Below are 18,013 nucleotides of genomic sequence, written 5' to 3' on the forward strand. Positions count from 1 at the left end.
TTTCTTTCTTTCGTGTGAGCCGCAAAGTGAGAGACTTGAGGTGAGCCGAGGAGAGTGTTTGTGTTTAATAGAGAAAGTGTGTGTGTGCGAGTGAGTGAGGGAGAGCGCAGAATAAAAACCCGAGTGAGAGTTGAAGAGGCGGCGCAGTTACAACGAAGGAAGGAGTGGCTGCGTTGTGGGTGAATCCTTATTATTTTTTGGTCTTATGCCGAAGAGGAAGGAAGAGGATGGGATGAGTTTAATACAAAGTTGGGGTGATGATTATTGTTGTTGCTAAAGTGAATACGCAAGCTGAGACTTCATCCGAATATAAAGCCCAGGAACAGCAGAGGCAGGACCACACAACCTTATAAGATGGCCACACACACACACACACACACACACACAAGGGAACCCAGGAAGACTGTGCGTGCACATCTGCACCTGGTTTTTTTGACTCTGGTCCCATCCTGACCATTGCGGACCTCACTCATGCCCCAGCCACGGCTGAGTGAATGGAAGGGATAGGGTGAGATGGGATGACAAGCCCAGTCGGCTAGCCTGCGAACCGCCTCACGGCCACTAAACTCACAAAGCCCCCCCTTTTCCCTCCTTCTATGCATGTCTGCTGCTTAGGTCATTGGGTCATTGGGGTCGGGTCGGGCTCCGCATCTCGAATCCTTTAGAACAGCAGTGTCTTGTCCGGGGAGCAAAGCAGAGCAAAGCAAAGACGCGAACGGCAAGGGATGTCAGGGCCGCGGCTTACAATGAGGAAACGATTGGCGAGGGGCCAACAATGGGCGACCCCGTTGGCTGGGTACGTTGCACAACCTGCCCGCCAGGCCCCAAGAGCCCCTGAAAATGCCCCATTGTTTTTTGCACCTTTTGTTTCCCTGTTGTACCATCTGCGGCTGGTTCGCAGCAGCACCATCCATCCATCCACCCATCTATCCTCTTCGTCCGAGGCGGCGGCTGGCGTCTGGGCGTCCAGTCGCATGTTTCCTCGACGCAGGCACGCAGCAGGCGGGGGCGAGCGTCACTCAAGCCCAGTCAAGCCCAGTTAAGCCCGGTCGAGTGCAAGGTGCAGACCGAATAGTCGACGGGGTTTGGTTGAATCCTGTCATCACCCGCCCCAGCCACAAGCCGCTTCTCTTTTCAGTTTGGCGGCAAACAGCGAGCAAACTCGGGCAGGCCACAGGAACGTAGGCCTGGGTATATGGTCCACAATGACTTGAACGGCTCACCAAGAGGCCCCCAGACATGTCAAAAAAGTGACTCCCGTATCGCCCCGGTGGGAACCGGAACCAGGCAAGGCAAGACTTGTGACCAAAAGACCAGAGACAAACAGAACAACAACCCCGGTCAACCAAACCTGTGCTATGTGCCACTCACTACCGATGAAACAAGGGGCCAAAAAATGCTAGAATGCTGAAGGGGGGAGAGGAATTGCCAACTGCAGCTCCTGCAGCCCCGTTCCCGCGCTGCGGTTGGCCGCCTGGTGAAGGGGCTGAGTGAGGGCGGTGTTTCGAAACATGTGCAGACGGCTCTTGGGCGCGGGGTGGATTGGACGAGAAACATCCCGAGTTTGTTCAGACTCCGGAAAAGAATTCAGTTGGGGGAGGGCGCTTTGCGGCGCCCCCTCCTACTATACTAAACGATGGCACACACTGCATTACGGCACTAATTCAACCCGAACGGCCCCCAAAGCTCAAGCCCCAAACCCCTGCCCTGCCTTGTCTATGGGAAACCTGCGTCATGATAGGGTTCCAGGGAAACACCATCGTCACGTTTGCCTCTCTCTCTCTCTCCCCTTCTCTCAGCCCCTGCTCCACTGATTCACCGGGCGGCAGCTAGGCAGCAAAAACACTTCCGCAAACGCCCAAACGGCAGGGCGGCCGGTAGCCCGAAGGTACGTACCCGGTGTCAAGTGGAGCACCCCCGGGCATCCCATCCCTCTACAGAGCGGTACGTACCTGACCAGCCGTCGACGGGAATCGTGCGTCTATTCTCGGAGTGGCTGCGCTTCGGGGACCAACCAGACCCAGCCCAACAGGGCACGGCAAGGAGAAGGAAAGGAGAACTGCGCATCCCGCACCCAACGAAAAGGCGAGATTGGATGACAAAAAAACATCATGCACGAGGGGGGCCAAGCTCAGCACTAGCACTGCAGGGGAGAGCGGGGAAATGGGGGGGATAGAAAGCGAGAGAGGAGAGATCCAGAGAAATCGACTGATCAACACGGCAGCCATCGAACCGTTCGTAGCACACGTCTGCCCCGCCTCGTGCGAGAACTCGCGGGGATAGAAAGAGACGGGATGGTTTTTATTGTTATTGATAAAGTGTCACTCGAATACTGGATGCTGCAGCAAAAGGCTCTGACGCGGGTGTTCGCTGGCGCCGTGGCTGGGGGTAAGCAGATGCCCATCAGAGACAAAGCTAGACGCCGTTGACTCGAAGTGACGTTTTCAACTGCGTGATACGGACGGGCAGTAGCACCGGCAGTCAGCAGCGCCGGTAATCAGTAGCAGGTATTGGTAATCCGGAGAGAGAGATAATAAGACATTTACGTCTCAGCCTTTGACCTCTCTGCAGTGGTCCGGACACCCAGCTCTTCAAGGCAATCGTAGACAGAACCCAGTGTCCCTTGCTGAAAGCTAAACACACCCACTCACTCACTCACTTACACACCCGCTCACTCACTTACACACTCACACACTCGCATACAAGTCCCAGGCAAATCTTGAATGTTGAACAATTTCATCTTGGTGTGATTCAAAAGGCAAAGGCTAACAAACTACCGCTGGTGTATCATCGAGGACCAAAAAAGAAAATATTCGACTTGGAAATCCCGTGTTTCCAAATTCCCCATGTCTACATTTTGCCGTGATATTACAAAACACAAGCTCCCGCTGGCCATGGCCAACGCATGGCCACGACTCCCAGAATGAACACAAAAAGAAATCGGGGGGTGGGGGAGAGTAGATATATCGTCCCCCTCAAAACCAATCAATGCCACCATGCATTAAAGCATGGCCGAGCCCCTTCTTCGGCCCGCACCCGCCCATCGCACCCTCTACCAGGTGATGGAGACGGCCTTGCGCACGTACTCGGGCCCGCCGGTGCTCAGGATGTTCTCAAAGATCCACCGGCCGACGTCCTCCCTCGAGATGCCGTAGCCCACGGCCTTGCTCTGCACGCCCGTCTTGGGGTCCTCGATGCCGACGCGGATCTTGCGGTGGGGCACCTCGCCGTCGCTGAGGAAGGCGGGGCGGACGAAGGTGAAGTCCTCGGCGCTGGCGACCAGCTTCTGCTCCATGACCTTCTTGTCGGCGTGCGGCGCCTTGAGCAGGACGTGGTACATGGGCACCTGCAGCATGGGCACGTCGCGGGCGTGGTCCGAGATGCCCGTCGTCGAGATGACGGACAGGCGCGGGCGGCCGGCGACGCCCTGGCCGCGCAGCTTCTCGAGCGCGCCGAGCAGCGCGGCCGTGCCGTTCTTGCACACGTCCGGGTCCTCGACCGTCATCTTGGCCACGTTGAGCGGGCTGCCGATGCTGAAGCTCACGGCGTCGACGAGGCGCGCCGGGTCGGTGGGGTTGACGAGGCACGCCGCCACGTCGTCGACGCTGTGCGCGTTGCCCTTCTTGACCACGAGGTTCGGGTTCTCCGCCTCGGGGAGGAGGTCGGTCATCTTGGCCGGGTTGCGGCAGAGGGCCACGCAGATGTAGCCGGCCGCCAGGGAGTGCTTGAGGGCGGCGAGGCCGCAGCCGCCCGAGGCGCCGAAGAAGGCGATGGTCTTGATGCCGGACATTGCGGGTTGGTGTGGTTGGGTGGTGTGGGTTTGATAGGAGGAGGGGTGTGCGATTGTGTTTGAATAGGTCGTTCAAGTAGAACGAGTGCCAAGTAAAAGAAAAGGTTGGCAATGATACTCAAGGGTGGTTTGACGGCTTAGTGATATGTGTGATTGGCAGAGACGGCAAACTGCTGAGAGTCAAGTCGAAAAGCTTGGTATAGCCAAGAAGGAACTAAGATGGTGATTGTTGGTGGTGATGATAATGATCCTCCTTTACAACACACCAGAAGGGGCGAGCACGCCCAGCCTTATATGCATGTCGACCTCCGTCCCAGACCGGCGTGCAAGGCACGGGGGTTGGGGATAATCGAAAAATCACCAACAACACGGCCGCAGGGAGTCTGTCGGCCGCCGCCCCAGAGCTGCATGTCCGCATGTCTGCATGTCCCCCAAAAACATGACGCCGCGAAGGGTACACGCTCGCAAACAATCAACCCCAGACCGCGGCAGCGGCGGCGGCGGCCTATCCTCGCGCCGTTCGCCCATGCTCGCTCCGCTCGGCGGGCGTATTCATGCGAATCAGATGAGGCTGACCGGCACCCGAACACAGAAAAACAGAGGAAAAACTCGCCAGACGCGCGCATACACCCCCTCCCCTAAACCAACAATGGAGAAAAAGAAACAGAGCTGCGGTCTGCATGTTGGGTACGTAGTGTAGAACCAGGTCCAAAACACCAACAATCAGCCCGCAGCGATCGACAAGATTGCCCTCCCCCCCTGGTTCCGGCGGCTCGAAGGATCCGCACCCCCGCCATATCCCGGGCCCCACTTCCCTGTCGAGCCAGGGATGTTCCCGACTGATTGTTAGCGCATGTTATACTCATCGGTCGTTTCTCACCTGTTCTCCGCCAGTCATCCCCATCACTGCACTAACACGACCCAAACACCCACCTTGGCCAAAAGGTTACCCCGACGGCGCAACCAACAGACAAATAACCATGTGGCTCAGCCCCTCGCCCTTTCGCTCCAAGCTCCCTCGCCCTTGGCGGGAGGCACCTCGCCTCGCGAGGCGGCGAGGAACCTCGTCTTTCCCCTTTCGTCCCCACACACCCCCAATCGTCACAACGTGATAAACCAACCAACAACAAAAAACACATCACCTAGTACCGTACGGCGACGACGAGCAACAACCAACAGCACCCGGGTGCCAGGCAGGCAGGCAGGCAGCCACCTTCTTGCGCCGCACCAATACATCTCCCAACCCCCGTTCGAACCATGCAAACATCGCGGATGGAATTGCACACCGCAACGTCCGTCAGCCCGCTTGGATTCCATCCCCCGTCACGCCGCGGCCCAACGTCTCCCTCCCCCCCGCCGTTCCAGATTCCTCTCTGGTCGCCGAGTCGTCCCGAGTAGCCTCGGATGCCGCGCGGTGACTGCCGTGCCACCTCCATAAAACCCTCTCCAACTGGGCGCTGCAGTTTGGTGGCCCTACCGATCATCCTGCAGTCATCCATCCCTTTCGCAACGGAGGATGGCCAAGCAACCTCCCCTTCTTCTCAACTTACCCATCATCCACTCAACACGAGACAGCATGACACGCGAATGGCACATGACGTTTCTTTCAACCAACTGTTGATTGTGATTCTCTTCTCCTTATGTACCGAAACCAGCTTTGAAACCCAAAGCTCACAAACGGCCGCCTGCATATGCAATGTGGTGGCTGCTCGATCCCTTACCAAAGGAATGGACGGCAAGCGCCATATTACCCCCCTTTCCAACTGCGTCATGAATCCAAAAAAAAAAAAAGAGAGAATGCTGCAAGAAAAATGCTCTCATTACATACAAGGAGCCCGAATCGAAAACCCAGTGGGTGCATCACGTTATCCATTAAACCTTTTAAAATAAAAACCCAGAACCGCGGATTTTTTTGCCTTACAACCAAAAGAGGGTAGAGGCGGCCACAAGCGCGGCAAAGGCACTCGCGCCAATGGTCGACTCGCGGCGGACGGCATCGCTCGGCGAGGTCGAGCTGCCGCTGCCACTGTTGCAGTCCTGCGAGAAGCTGCCGGCTCCGCAAGAGCTGCTGCCTGACCCGGAGCCCGAGCTGGAGTCACCTGAGCCCGAACCAGAGTCGGACCCGGACCCGGACCCGGAGGAGCTGCTGCTGTCGTCGCTGTGGTCGTTGCCCGGGCCGGTGTTGCTACCGCCGGGGATCGTGGCCGCCGAGGCCGTAGGCTTCGCCCCGGTGCCGGAAGCCGATGAGGCACCGGCGTTCATGTCGAGGCCGGTGCCGAGGAAGCTCTTTAGGATGGTGTCCTTGTCGCTGTCCACCACGGTATCGTTGGTGGACTTGATGTCGCTGTAGTAGTAGCTCTTCTTGCTGTTGGTTCCCGGGGGGTTCTTGGCGTTGTAGCAGCTGATCTCGACGTCCTTGACCATGGCGTAAAAGTATCCGGCGGTCTTGATGTCCTCGTGATCCCAGTTGATGGGGCCACCAGCCCAGTCGACGGTTCCCTTGGCGTTGGTTTCGGCGCCGCCGGGCCAGATGGACAGCTGGACACGGGCGGGGGTCTGCGGGAAGTCCCACTGCTGCGCGGTCGCGTTCCACGTGTCGGAGCGCTTCTTGGTGCGGCCAACCTGGCCGTCCACCAACCACTGGATTTCATCGGGAGTCCAGTGGATCTCGTACGTGTGCCAGTTGCGGAACGTGTCAGAGAGGGAGATGTTGCCGGATTGGTCGTCTAACAAACAGTCAGTACAGGAACACGCGGCTCGCGGCCGGGCTCGACTTACACCTGGGGATTCCCTGGAAGTAGTAGTTGGTCTGGGACATTTCCAGGTCGGCACCGACCCATTCGTAATCGATTTCGTCTTTGACGTCACCGTACAGGATGAAGGCCGTCACGACACCGGGGCCACGCGAGGTCCTGATCTTGGCCTTGACGCTGCCGTACCACATGTACGTGGTGGTGGCCAGCACGGTTCCGACGCTCTTGGCGGGCATGGTCAGGAGCACGGCCTCCTTGTTGTACAGCGCGGGCTCGCCCTGGGAAACCCAGTCGGCCTTGCTGGCGTCGCCGTAGTACTTGCTGATGTCGACAATCTTGTCCAACGAGGACATGGGCATCTTCTTGTCCTGGCAGACGGGGGCGGGCACGCAAGCGTTGAGGGAGAAGGACATTCGGGGGTCGCAGCCGCCGAGGCAGAAGGCACCGGTACCGCACTGGCCATATTCTGACGCATGTTAGCCGATGCCGTACGGGATCTCGGCACAATATTGGACTTACGGGAGCAACACGGCGCTTCCTGAGGGCACTTGTTGGTGAGGGAGCAGGTGGGAGGGGTCTGGGCGAGGACGGCGGAGGCGCCGAAGAGGGCAAGGCCCAAGGGGAGAGCCGACAACATTTTGGCGGAGATATGGGCGGTGATGGGCGAAGAGAAGGAGGAGGATTAGATGGATCAAGGTATTACAACGGGAGGGTAGCGAGTGGCTTTGGAACCGGATGGGTTGTCCAAGAGGGCGATCTCGTCCGGGTGGATTGGCCCCTGAGGGTGCGGAAATCGACTCTCGCCGTCCGCGGGTGGCGGTGGGCTGGCGTGTTTACTGCCGAGGCGGGGAGGAATTCGGCTGTCTGACGATGTAACAAACGCCGATATTTGCGCGTACAAGCTCTCTCGTCCCAACGATTGGGCAGATATATCGATATCGCGGGGATCAAGGCAGGTGATTTTGGACGGGAACAAGGGCAGGCAGTTTTCTGCCGGTCCTGGAGAGCGAAGCTGGATTCGGTGGTTCGAGTTCGGGCGGGTTTTTGGGACGAAACGAGGGCGTGTTCAGACGAAGGACTTCGGATGGTCTCGTGGAGCAAGAAACGTCGTTTGACAGGTGCAGGAAGCGGGCGTATGAAGAGGATTAAGCGATAGTGAAGTGGTACGACACGGAAAGGCGCAGCGCAGGTCAAGAACGAGTGACGACCGCGAGCATAAAAGAGTCGGGCTTTTTTTTTTTGGTTGTGAGGGTGAGGGCGAGAGGGAGAAGCCCAAGTCGACAAGATTTAATTTGGGGGGGAAGGGATGGGGAGGGCGGGAGGAGTGGGAATGCGCGGGAAGTCAAATCAGGACAAGGCCCCAGGCAAACCTTCCTGACCTTATTCAACACCACCAGTAGCTCTGTCCCATCCGTGCATCGCCTCACTAGGTCGGTAGCTAGTGCGGACAGAGCAGAGGCAAATCTTCAGGTACCTACGTGCCTACCTACCTGTTGGACTCTTAGTCAACCCACCGCCATCGCATGTAAGGGCGGGTGCTGTGCCGCGAGTGAGCCGAGCGAGAGGGCCTTTGTGTCTGCCACTAAGAGCCAGGAGCTAAGAGCCACCGTCGAGTCGCCCATCCCATCCCATGCCATCCTCACCACACCACACTAAGGTACCACGTCCATTGTTTTGTTTGCCTTGTTCCCAAATCAGACTACCGCGCCGTTAAACCTGCCAGTGCTCTCTCTATCCGTATTTCCCACGGCCATTCCCTACTTTACCTCAACCCACTGCGTTTTCCACATGTTTTCCTTTCCCCCCCTTTCCCACCCCCCTCCTCCCCCTTTTCCCCCTTCCTGTACCTTCTCCATTCTTCTCCAGTTCTTATTCAGGGTCTGGCGCGCCAGGGAGAGAATGAGATAGAGCCGGGCGAGCGCTCATCCTCGTCCTCGTCCTCTCTGCTAGTACCCAGAGCAAACCAATGGGGCGGCCCCGGCGCCGCTCTTCGTTTCCCGATCTGTCCAAGCGCGCTTGATTTGGGTAGGCAATGCCGGTTAAAGCCTGACCCTGTCCTCTCCAGCGGCTCCACCTCGCGCACAACAAATACGGGGAAAAGCAGGATGCGGCATGGAGAATGGAGATGCAGCTCGCTCACCACCAGGCTCTCGCCCTCACTCGGTTCGCGACTGTTCGCCAATCCCTCCGCCCCCCCCGTTCCCCCTCCGTCCTCCGTAATACGCTGGCTGCTGATCCTCCTCTCGTATTGGCTTTCCCTCGCTCTCGTTCGCTTGTGGCCCTTCTTAGCCCTTTCTGGGCTTAGCCCCGAACGAGTGAACGCACCAGAAAAGGCGGTCCCCCCCAAAAAATGATCAACCCATGATTCCTTCGCTTCGACCCTAGGTCTCTCCTTGGCCTGCCACGCTGCCTGTCCTGCCCACTTTTGCAATTCGATTGAGTCTACGCCTGCAGCGATTTTCGCCCCGGTGCTCTGTGCTCCACGGCGCACGGGGCACACAGCAAGGAAACCATATTTCCTTCCTTTTTCCTTGCTGCTGCATGCTATGTACATACTGGCGTTGTTTTTTTGTTTTATTTGACAGCCTGACCGAACCGCATTGCGGAGTGCAGAACGCTGTGTCACTGCATCAACAACGGCGTCGCACAAATGCACACGTAACCCATGGACGTCATCAGACTTGACGACTATTTTGTCTTGACTCACCATGGCGCCTCGATTGCTACGCAGATGGGGGCTCGTCCATGTGCCCGCTACGTAAGAAGGGGGGGCGGCGCATTGTTGGATGAGAGAATGGAAGAGCGGAAGAATGAATGGGAAGTATTCATTCGGGATGGGATTACCAAAACAAAAACCAAGAAAAATGAAAAAAATCAATAGAAACAAATAAACCTCGAGCCGTCAACTGCACCTCCCGTCCTAGCTAGCTCGCCCCTCAGATCGGCCAGCACCTAATTAATTCCTAAAAACGCTGAGACCACATTCTTTTTCCTTTGTGCCTGTCCGTCCCTTTCATCATGGAAAGTCCGCAGCCACACACGCATATATGTACACATACTAGTGGTACACACATGCACATATATACTCACAAACAAACAAACATATCACTCAGCCCGCCCGCCCCGCGCCGTTGAATACCAAACGATGCAAACGGTAAACATAAACCGCTGGGCGGGTGAGAGGAAACATCCAATCACATCTGGCCTATCACCACGCACCGCCGTTGAATCTATACGTATATGTATGTATGTACCGGTATGTGAGTGTGAGTGTGAGTGTGAGAGTGTGAGAGAATGACCCTCGGCGGCTGCACCTGCTGTGACCCGCGCCTCCGCCATTCCCTTTCCCCGGTCTGACAGCGTTCGACGGCCGCAAGATCGCGCATAGATCGTCCGTCTCTCACCCCCAATAGCACGAACTCTCTCTCCTCGTGTGACAATGAAGAAACCGACGCCTCCTCCCTCGGCGCTGTCGAAAACACCGCCACACTCTCAGAAAAGGGGGGGGGGGGGGGGGGGGGGGGGGGGAGGAACCGCTCTGGGCCAACACATTGCACCTGTACCCTGCCAGCAGCGAGACATTCCCCCTCCCCCGTAAAAAAGCCCGTTGCGAAACTGTCTAGTCTGTACGAAACAACCCAGGATATAATCATAATCACGGAGGGAAACATCGTTCTCATGCAAGCTGGACATGTCAAATCGGCTGCCGTCGCAAGAACCCCTCGGTAGGCATCTATCTAAGCACACAAAATGACACAAAATGCTCCAACGTCCCCCCCGCCCTTCCCTTCCTCCTTCATCCGGGTTCGCTGCTAGCCGATAATGACTTCAAGATGGCGGCAATAAGCATGCTCACCGTGGACACAAATACCATAAAACACTTACTCCATATACCCACATACCATAAAAACACATCATGAACACTTACACCAACGCACTCGTCCACGCTCTCACCCACGCGCACTCCGTAACCCGACACTGACTGTAAAGCCCAAGCCAAAATGCCATATCCGGCCAGCTACACCATGTCAACTCATCAGTCACCGCCCGCTCCCGTGGTAATAATAGCACGAACTTGTCCTTGGCCCAATAATAAAACACGGTTTCTTCACACTAAAAGGGTATAGACTCATCATGAATCGAAACAATTTCACCGTCCGGAACCCCCCTCCCTTCCCGTCCATGACACCGGCCCTACCAGTCAACCCTCTGACCTCCAACACGCGTCACCGCCCTTGCTCGAAGACAGCTGGCTGCCAGCACATCATTACAGCCTCTTGTGCTCTGGGGTGAGGTTTGGTTACGTATTTCCTTCATGAGCCAGCACATCACCGCCGCAGAGATGAAAAGGTCCTCCCCGCAGACATGCGCGGACCATCCCTCGAACGGTCTGATAATCACCCGCCATCACTCAACTTCCTTTCGTGTTGTGCTATGAAACTCGGAGCACGTAAAAAAAAAATAGAAAACCCACGGCCCAAGCGAGAGGATCCGTCATACATGTGATCCCACAGTCTCAAAAAAATAAATAAGGCCATCTTCATCCGCCAGAGCCAAAAGTATCAGGCCAGTCCGTCCATGCCGGCGAAGGGGGGTGAAACAGGACACACAGATATCAAAGGGAATTAAAGCTCGGCCTCCAAAGAAACAAAATAAAAAGTGCAAAGGGGGAATCGTCTTTTCGAGTCCGGGTCGTTGAGATCGTCAGAACGAGAAAGAAGAAACACATTTGGTATAAACCCAACGCATTGAGACACTCCCAGCGCCGTTTCGCAGTGTTGCCCGTCTCCTGAGTATCCTCAGTACCGCCGATGTCCTGAGTTCCTCTACCGGTTGGTCGGCTTGGCCCAGAGGTCTACGAATCATTTAGTATCGTTGATGTGGATGCGGCCGTACCGACGCGATGTTGAGAGAGGGCATACCGGGAAAGTGCTCCTTGGCGTACTGTTCGCAAGCCTTGGCTGGCTTGCCGACCTTTTGCCCGATGACCTTCCACTTGTTGTTTTCGTACTCCTTGATGGCGTTGAGGAGTGCTTGACTCTGTAGCCTGCTGTTAGTGACCACCACTTCCAGACCCGGTCCAGGGGGCCGCAACGAACCTCATCTTCTGCGAACTCGGCGTAGTGCATGTCCTTGTACCAGTGCTTCTTGACACTGCCCTCCGTACGAGTCGGGAAAGTCTTCATCGTGTTAGCCGCTGCCTGTGACAGTAAAGGGGAAGGGGAGGGGGAGGGGCGCGCATAGGAGTGGCACGAACCTTGGCAATCTCGGCCCAGCTGCTACCAGCGTCTCTCATCTGCTTCAGGCGAAGCTCCTCGGCCGGGGTCCACGGGGTATTTGTTCGGCTCTTCTTCGCCGGGGGTTGTGCAACAGCCTGGGCGTTGGCGTCATCCGTCACCGGCGCGGCCGCTTGAGCGGGGGGCGCGGCGACGGGGGGAGCAATCGGCGGTGGGATGGGCGTCGCGGTAGGCGCGGTGGGAGCAGTCGGCATGGGGGGAGCGCTGGAGACCGGCGGCGCTTGCGGGGCCGGGGCCGGGGCCGGACGCTTGCGGTTCCGCTGAGGCTGCGGCGGGGGCTGCTGAGAGACGTGCTGCTGCTGGTGCTGCTGATGCTGTTGGTGCTGCTGGTGCTGCTGGGGTTGAGGCTGGGCCTGCGGAGCTTGGGGAGGCGGCGGCTGCGGCACGCTCATCGGAGGCTGCACCGGAGTAGGCTGGTGGTGCTGAGGAGCCGGGCTCTGATGAGGCGGCGCTCCGTACTGGAACTGCGGGTGCTGATCCCGACGAGACATGTCCTGCTGATAGGGATGTTGAGGACTGGGGATGGAGTGTCAGCAAAGTTTCATTTCCACGGCATCGACATTGTGGATGGATGTGCGACTGCCGCGAGGCACTTTTGCGAGATCATGATGATCAGGCGTGCATGCATCGACGGCGGCAAAGGGGTCGTGTCGTTGCCCGTTACACCCTCTTTCTCCTCCTCCTTCCTCGACGCTGTTGAGCAGGGCCAAGCATGGCCGGGGGTTGCTCGAGGCAAGACGTCCCGATGGTACATGTTCATGTACCCCCCGGGAAATCCGTTGTGGCCGGTACGCAGCCAGCCTCGCGGGGTGGAGGAGGATGGAAGGGGAAAGGGGGTGCGACTTTGAGCTCGGGGCAGAGGTAGACATCGAGAGGTACAAGGTGGAGGAGGTACTTACTGCATGTCGTTAGGCTGGTGTGTGGAGTTGGAGTAGATGTACTCCGGCACGGGGCCGACTTGCCACTGCTGCATGTTCTAGCAACGGATCAAACATTAGTACCGCGTCTATCTATGTATTCGTTTCGCGACCGAAGGAAAACAGATTTGTCGCGCAAGAGTCGTGGGACGGGAGAAGGCCGGCCCACGGCGCGAGACGCGAACGCGACGCAGTCGCTCCCAGTGAGTACATGATTGCGATGATATGATGCCGCGACGGGAAGGGAAATGATGGCGGGCAAGACGCTTCAATCGGGCAATAAAAGAGACGGCCTATGGCCAACACGAGAAAGAGAGAGGGGGAAAGAAGGGAGACACGCCACGACTGCCTGTTCGGGGCGATGAAGCGACGTGTTTGCGCGGACGCGGTGAGGTCGAAAAAAATAAAAATTCGACGAGAGTGACGAGACGACGGAAGGGATGGGGTGGGAAAAAACGCGACAGCATCGTCGCCGACGACGTTGAATCATTGCGCGCAACGATTCCATCGTTGAGGTACAAGCGACGAGTCGCTCCTCAATCGGGACAATGGGTGAAGAGACATAGGAAATGGGTGCAGGTACTTACGGGCAATGTAGTAGTATTAACTCAACAACGATGCATAAACCGACGGTTTGATGGATGGGGAATATTTGGTCTCTGCTCTCTCGGGGGTGGAAGAGAGACTTGGACCAGCCTGACGTCGCAGAGCAAGAAGCGGGTCACGCACACGCCCAGGGGGGGAAGGGTTTGGGGGGGTGGTTGGGGTGGGATGGTAGAGCGAAAATAAAGGGACAAAGATACAAGGCGTGCGAGGCCGAGGACGTGTTTGCTTCAAGTACTCTTTTTTCTGGGGTGGTGCGAATTGTGCGCGGTGAGCGAAAGCGACGCGACACGCAGGCAGTAGGCGGCAGTGCAGCGACAACAGCGGGCAAAGGTAAGGTAAAGGTGAGGTGAGATGCAGCGGCAGAGAGAAGGGTGCGCGGGTCCAGAGGCGACGGGCGGGAAGGAATGGATGGGTTTGGTTCGGTGTGGAGAATTGAGAGCGAAAAAAAAGTGGGGAAAGAGAGGGTACCGGTGTTGCTGTGCCCTGGTTCCGTCCGGGTATAATCAGGTAACAGGCTTCAGGACAGGCCAGGTCAGACCAGATCGGGCAGGTCGTCCAGGTGGAAGGCCAAGTAGTGAAAAGTAGATGCGGGTGCAGAGTGAGGTAGAATGATGTATCCGGTGAGGACGCAGAGGTTCAGGGAGAGAGAGGGACAGAGACAGAGGCAGTTCCGTGCGTTGGTTGCGTTGGGTGCAGCAGGCGGTCTCGGTGGCGGAACTCGAGCCAAGGGTGTGTGAACTGGCTGGGCGGCGAACCGAGATGGGCGCGTGGCTGGCAGGAAGCGTTTGGCGTGCGTAAGAGTAGACGTAGCAGAAAAACGGGAAGCGCCGGTAATTGGCAACGCGATGTGGTCTGCGTGGGTATGGGTATGGTATGGTATGGGTATGGGATGGGATGCAATGAGGTAAGGGAAGGTAGACGAGGTAGATACGGATTGGCTAGGAAGAATGGGAGGGCCGGCCGACGAGGGGGGGGAGAAGACTGTGAGTGCGCGTGCGTGTGGTGGTGCTTGGTCCCAGAAGGAAAAATTGGTGGGCGTGGAATTACCGGCAGCGGGCGACAACGACGACGACGACAGCGACGACGGCAATGGTGTTGTTGTGCGGCGGTGGGCTGCTCAATTCAAGTCGCGCGATGCGATGCGATGCGAGGTTGCGCGGGCGCGTGTCGATGCTCTGAAGGCTCTCAAGGCCAGTACCGAGTAGCGGTAGCGAGGGTGGAGCGAGCTGGATGATGTTGGGAGTTGGGATGCTATGCTCGCGATGGCCCAAGGATGTACCTCTGATGGAAGTAACTTCCTGGTTCACGGTGATGTTTTGGACTGGTTGCCCTCTTTTCTGGTGAGAGAAGTGGGTGGTGGAAGGGGTCAGGAGGGAAAATTGCTAAGGGGGAGGGGGAGGGCGAGGGAACATGGAAAAGCAACGAGGGAGGCGGCGGGGGGGGGAAGGGACCACACGACGCAATACGGGTGGGGTCTTGGGTCAGGCAGCAAGTCACGAGGGCTTGCCGTGGATTAACCGAGAGCACCCGTCTCTGCCTAGGTTCGCTGCGCAACTGCCTCCCTGCGGCTATCTGGATGCCTCGGGTGTCGACTTCTTGTGCGGATGCACGGGCCAGACGCTGGCGAGTCCCTCGCGTCGGCACAGGCCATCTCTCTTGTCACTCGTCACCTCGTCATGGCTCAATGCTCAGTGGCTGCTCCGTGCCCTGCCATTTGCTCCACTTTTTAACACCTGCACTTGCACCTTTTGGCCCAAGGAAGCCGTCACTTTTTGCACCATCGCTCCTGTCAACCGTCACCTTTCTTTGGCTAGCGGTACGATACCGACGGGCTGCAAGGCCAGAGCAGGTGCAAGTGCGAGTGTCGGTGCGGTCGGCTTGGACATGTGTACGTGGACGCATCGACCCGAGCTCTCCGTCTCTGCTGCTGCTCCTGCTGCATCATCATCATTACATCCGTGCGCTGGCCTGATGACTGAGGCCACAGGCAGGCAGTGTTTCTTCTTGCGGGGAAGCCCAGCCACTTGAGTCGTCCAACCCGACTGAACAAGGCAAAGTGCCATGATTGCACAATCTGCGCCACTTTTAATTCCTGATTTGCCTGACAGGGACCGCGAGGCAGCAAAGGCACCCCAAGGAGGGAAGAAAAGCAAAAGAGGGAGAGGGAGAGAGATAGGGAGGAGGCGGGAGAGAGAGTGAGAAGAAAAAAAAAAGAGAAAAGTGAGGGAGTGTCGATAATCTCGCAGCCTTTCTCTCACCACCCCCGCCCTCCAATATCGTACCTAGATTGAGCTTGTAGGTAGGTTGTCTGCCATGTTGCAAATGTGCCCTGTGCTGCCTTTCAGAAATTCGTCGCAACTTCCACCTTGGCCGTTCTTTTACTTGTACTCGATGTACCGCCTGCATGGCCCAAGTACTTGATCCTCGCTTCATGTACCTCTTGTTAGCGGTACTGCTGGTGGACACCGACCACAAGGTCGGATCTCGAACGGTACGTACAGTACCTCTGCTCCTCGGCGCGACGGGTACTTCTGCCCCCATCTCTGCATGTACTTTGTCGCGGCATCGATTCAACCTCACTCGCGCTGCCGTCCGCGAAGTCGAGGCGATGACGGCCCTGGAATGGCATTCTTCTTGTAGCGCAGTACGGATTAAAATAAACCAAATTCCTCGTACGTGACTGGGGTCCGACCCGGACAGCCACCATGCTGCGCTTGCCTGCGGCCCTTGCAGGATCGCTTCACCCGGCGTTGAGACGACTCGTCAGCATCGGCTTCTTGCTGACGCCTCTGCCTCTCTGTGCGTTCAACCGCGCCCAGGCGTATCCAGAGGCGACAGTGCGCTGGCAGATATGACGGCGCTGTCTGTTCTGGGGGTGGTCTGATTACCTCTTGCTGCCCTCTTTCTGTGTCGGCCCAGGAGAGCCCAATCGCGCTCATCAATCCCGCCTCCAGACTTTTCCATGTCTCGTTTGCAGTATGTATATCCTACGGGCCTTCTTCCACCCACGACCAAAGATGCATCGTGTCTAGAAGGCTTCCCCTGACGAGCAACTGGGAGGATTTTCACTGATCAAGTATCATGGCACGCACTATGGGCAATTGGGTCTTCCGATAAGTCGGGAACCGCGGCTGGTGGTGGTTTACCTTGCAATACCGGGCACTACGGAGTCCGCGGATCTCAGCTTTCGTAATTACGGGACGGGAGCCAGTGAGCTCGCGGCAATCGACCGAGGCCCCGGATAATCCCAGGTCGCATCGGGAGAGGGGTCGGTGCCGTGGGGCTGCGGACCGACTGCCTCAGAGTGCACGGTTGCAACCGGTTCCGGGCGGTCGGGTCCACTCCTCTGCCGCCGCCACATCGCTGTGGGGCTAGTGTACCGAGGCACCGCCCGTCCATCGGAGGTCACCAAGCTCCCGCCTCGACCCCGTCCGATGTGGGTCGTCGCGTCTGCCTGTCACGAGAACGAACGAGAGACCGATGTTCAGACTGGATGGTAGGCAGGCCAGCCGCGCTTCTCTTTCTGGCAGCGTGATCAACAACAACAGAAGCAACAACAAAAAAAACAAAAAAACAAGGCGACGTTACAAGTCTCCAAGACAAAAATTGTTTCAAACACCGAAAGAGGCGACGAAACAAGGTGGCTCCCCCGACCCCCCCGGCGACTGCCCCAGATGGACCAGGTGTGAGAAAAGCCCCATGACGCCCGAAATGAGCCCCCGGTCCCTCAACCTCATCTCGGACGGTCGTCGTCAACCCCCCCAAGAGGTCGACATATGACCTAAAACGGCCTCACAAACCCTGACCCGGCCCTGTCTACTGTCATCCGGTCTCTGGATTTCATGCGCCTAGGTCAGCCAGACTCCGTGACGCCATCCTCCCTTGCCAGACCTTGCATGTTCGTTCCGAACATCGACAAAGTTTATGCCTCTTCGGCAGGACACAATGATGAACCCCGGCACTGAAACGCCGCTGGTCGCAGTGTTCCGGCACAACATGTTTGAGACTCGCGGCTCTTTGGCAGAGTGGTCAAGACACGTCTACCGCACAAAGACTGTGCACATGGCGACCCTGGTCTCGGCCAAGCCGTGAATCGGAACGCTGGCCAGTGCCCGTCGCGCAAAGGGTTTTCGAGTCTGTCGTTGACGAGAATATTCTTTTTTAATAGAATTGCGCCCAAAAACATTGGATGATGTAGGGATTTTGCGAGCGGTGAGACGGGCAACCAGATAACCAGATAATCAGACGGTCCAACGAGTCCATGTGACGAGAGCACAAGGATGTATGCGATGGGATTAGCCGTTGGGATTTTCCGTTGCATTTCTTCTTCCCGTGGCCCCCTTTTTTTTTTTTTGCACCTCGAAGCCCGTGGATGAGTGATAAGGGAACATCGCAAGGAACGCCCCTGGCGCGGAGCAGAGCTGACTGACCCACAAGGCTGGATTGGCCAGCCTCCGTTACTCGGCCGAGCGAGGTTGCAGCACCACCATTTCAGGTCGCCCGGGGGTCTCGATACTGGCAGCCCAGCCAATCAGACAGCCTCGAAAACGAGGATAAAATTATTGAGCGGTGGTGAACGCCAGTTGTGGCAGCTGCAGGCCTAGGCCCGAGGGTTTGCACGATGGAGCGGACTAGGTCGAAGCCGGGACC

General features: G+C 57.3%; 3 protein-coding genes across 3 annotated transcripts; all 3 read right to left on the reverse strand.

The window, feature by feature from the left end:
• Positions 1-3,052: 3,052 nt before the first annotated feature.
• Positions 3,053-3,790, reverse strand: EsH8_IV_000043 (NAD(P)-dependent oxidoreductase; the record flags this gene model as incomplete). The annotated part of the gene is made up of 1 exon (XM_083264933.1): positions 3,053-3,790. One exon carries the CDS (start codon positions 3,788-3,790, stop codon positions 3,053-3,055), a length of 738 nt encoding a protein of 245 aa, XP_083123828.1.
• A 1,917-nt stretch (positions 3,791-5,707) lies between these two features.
• Positions 5,708-7,180, reverse strand: EsH8_IV_000044 (concanavalin A-like lectin/glucanase domain-containing protein; the record flags this gene model as incomplete). The annotated part of the gene is made up of 3 exons (XM_083264934.1): positions 5,708-6,516; positions 6,569-7,009; positions 7,063-7,180. 3 exons carry the CDS (start codon positions 7,178-7,180, stop codon positions 5,708-5,710), a joined length of 1,368 nt encoding a protein of 455 aa, XP_083123829.1.
• A 4,189-nt stretch (positions 7,181-11,369) lies between these two features.
• EsH8_IV_000045 (SANT/Myb-like DNA-binding domain-containing protein) lies at positions 11,370-12,813 on the reverse strand (the record flags this gene model as incomplete). Its single annotated transcript, XM_083264935.1, has 5 exons — positions 11,370-11,398; positions 11,466-11,583; positions 11,643-11,723; positions 11,801-12,356; positions 12,740-12,813. The coding sequence occupies 5 exons, from the start codon at positions 12,811-12,813 to the stop codon at positions 11,370-11,372; spliced, it is 858 nt and encodes a 285-aa protein (XP_083123830.1).
• Between the last annotated feature and the right edge of the window lie 5,200 nt (positions 12,814-18,013).

This window comes from Colletotrichum jinshuiense, chromosome 4 (assembly GCF_051148585.1).
Source record: "Colletotrichum jinshuiense chromosome 4, complete sequence".
Lineage (NCBI taxonomy): Eukaryota > Fungi > Ascomycota > Sordariomycetes > Glomerellales > Glomerellaceae > Colletotrichum > Colletotrichum jinshuiense.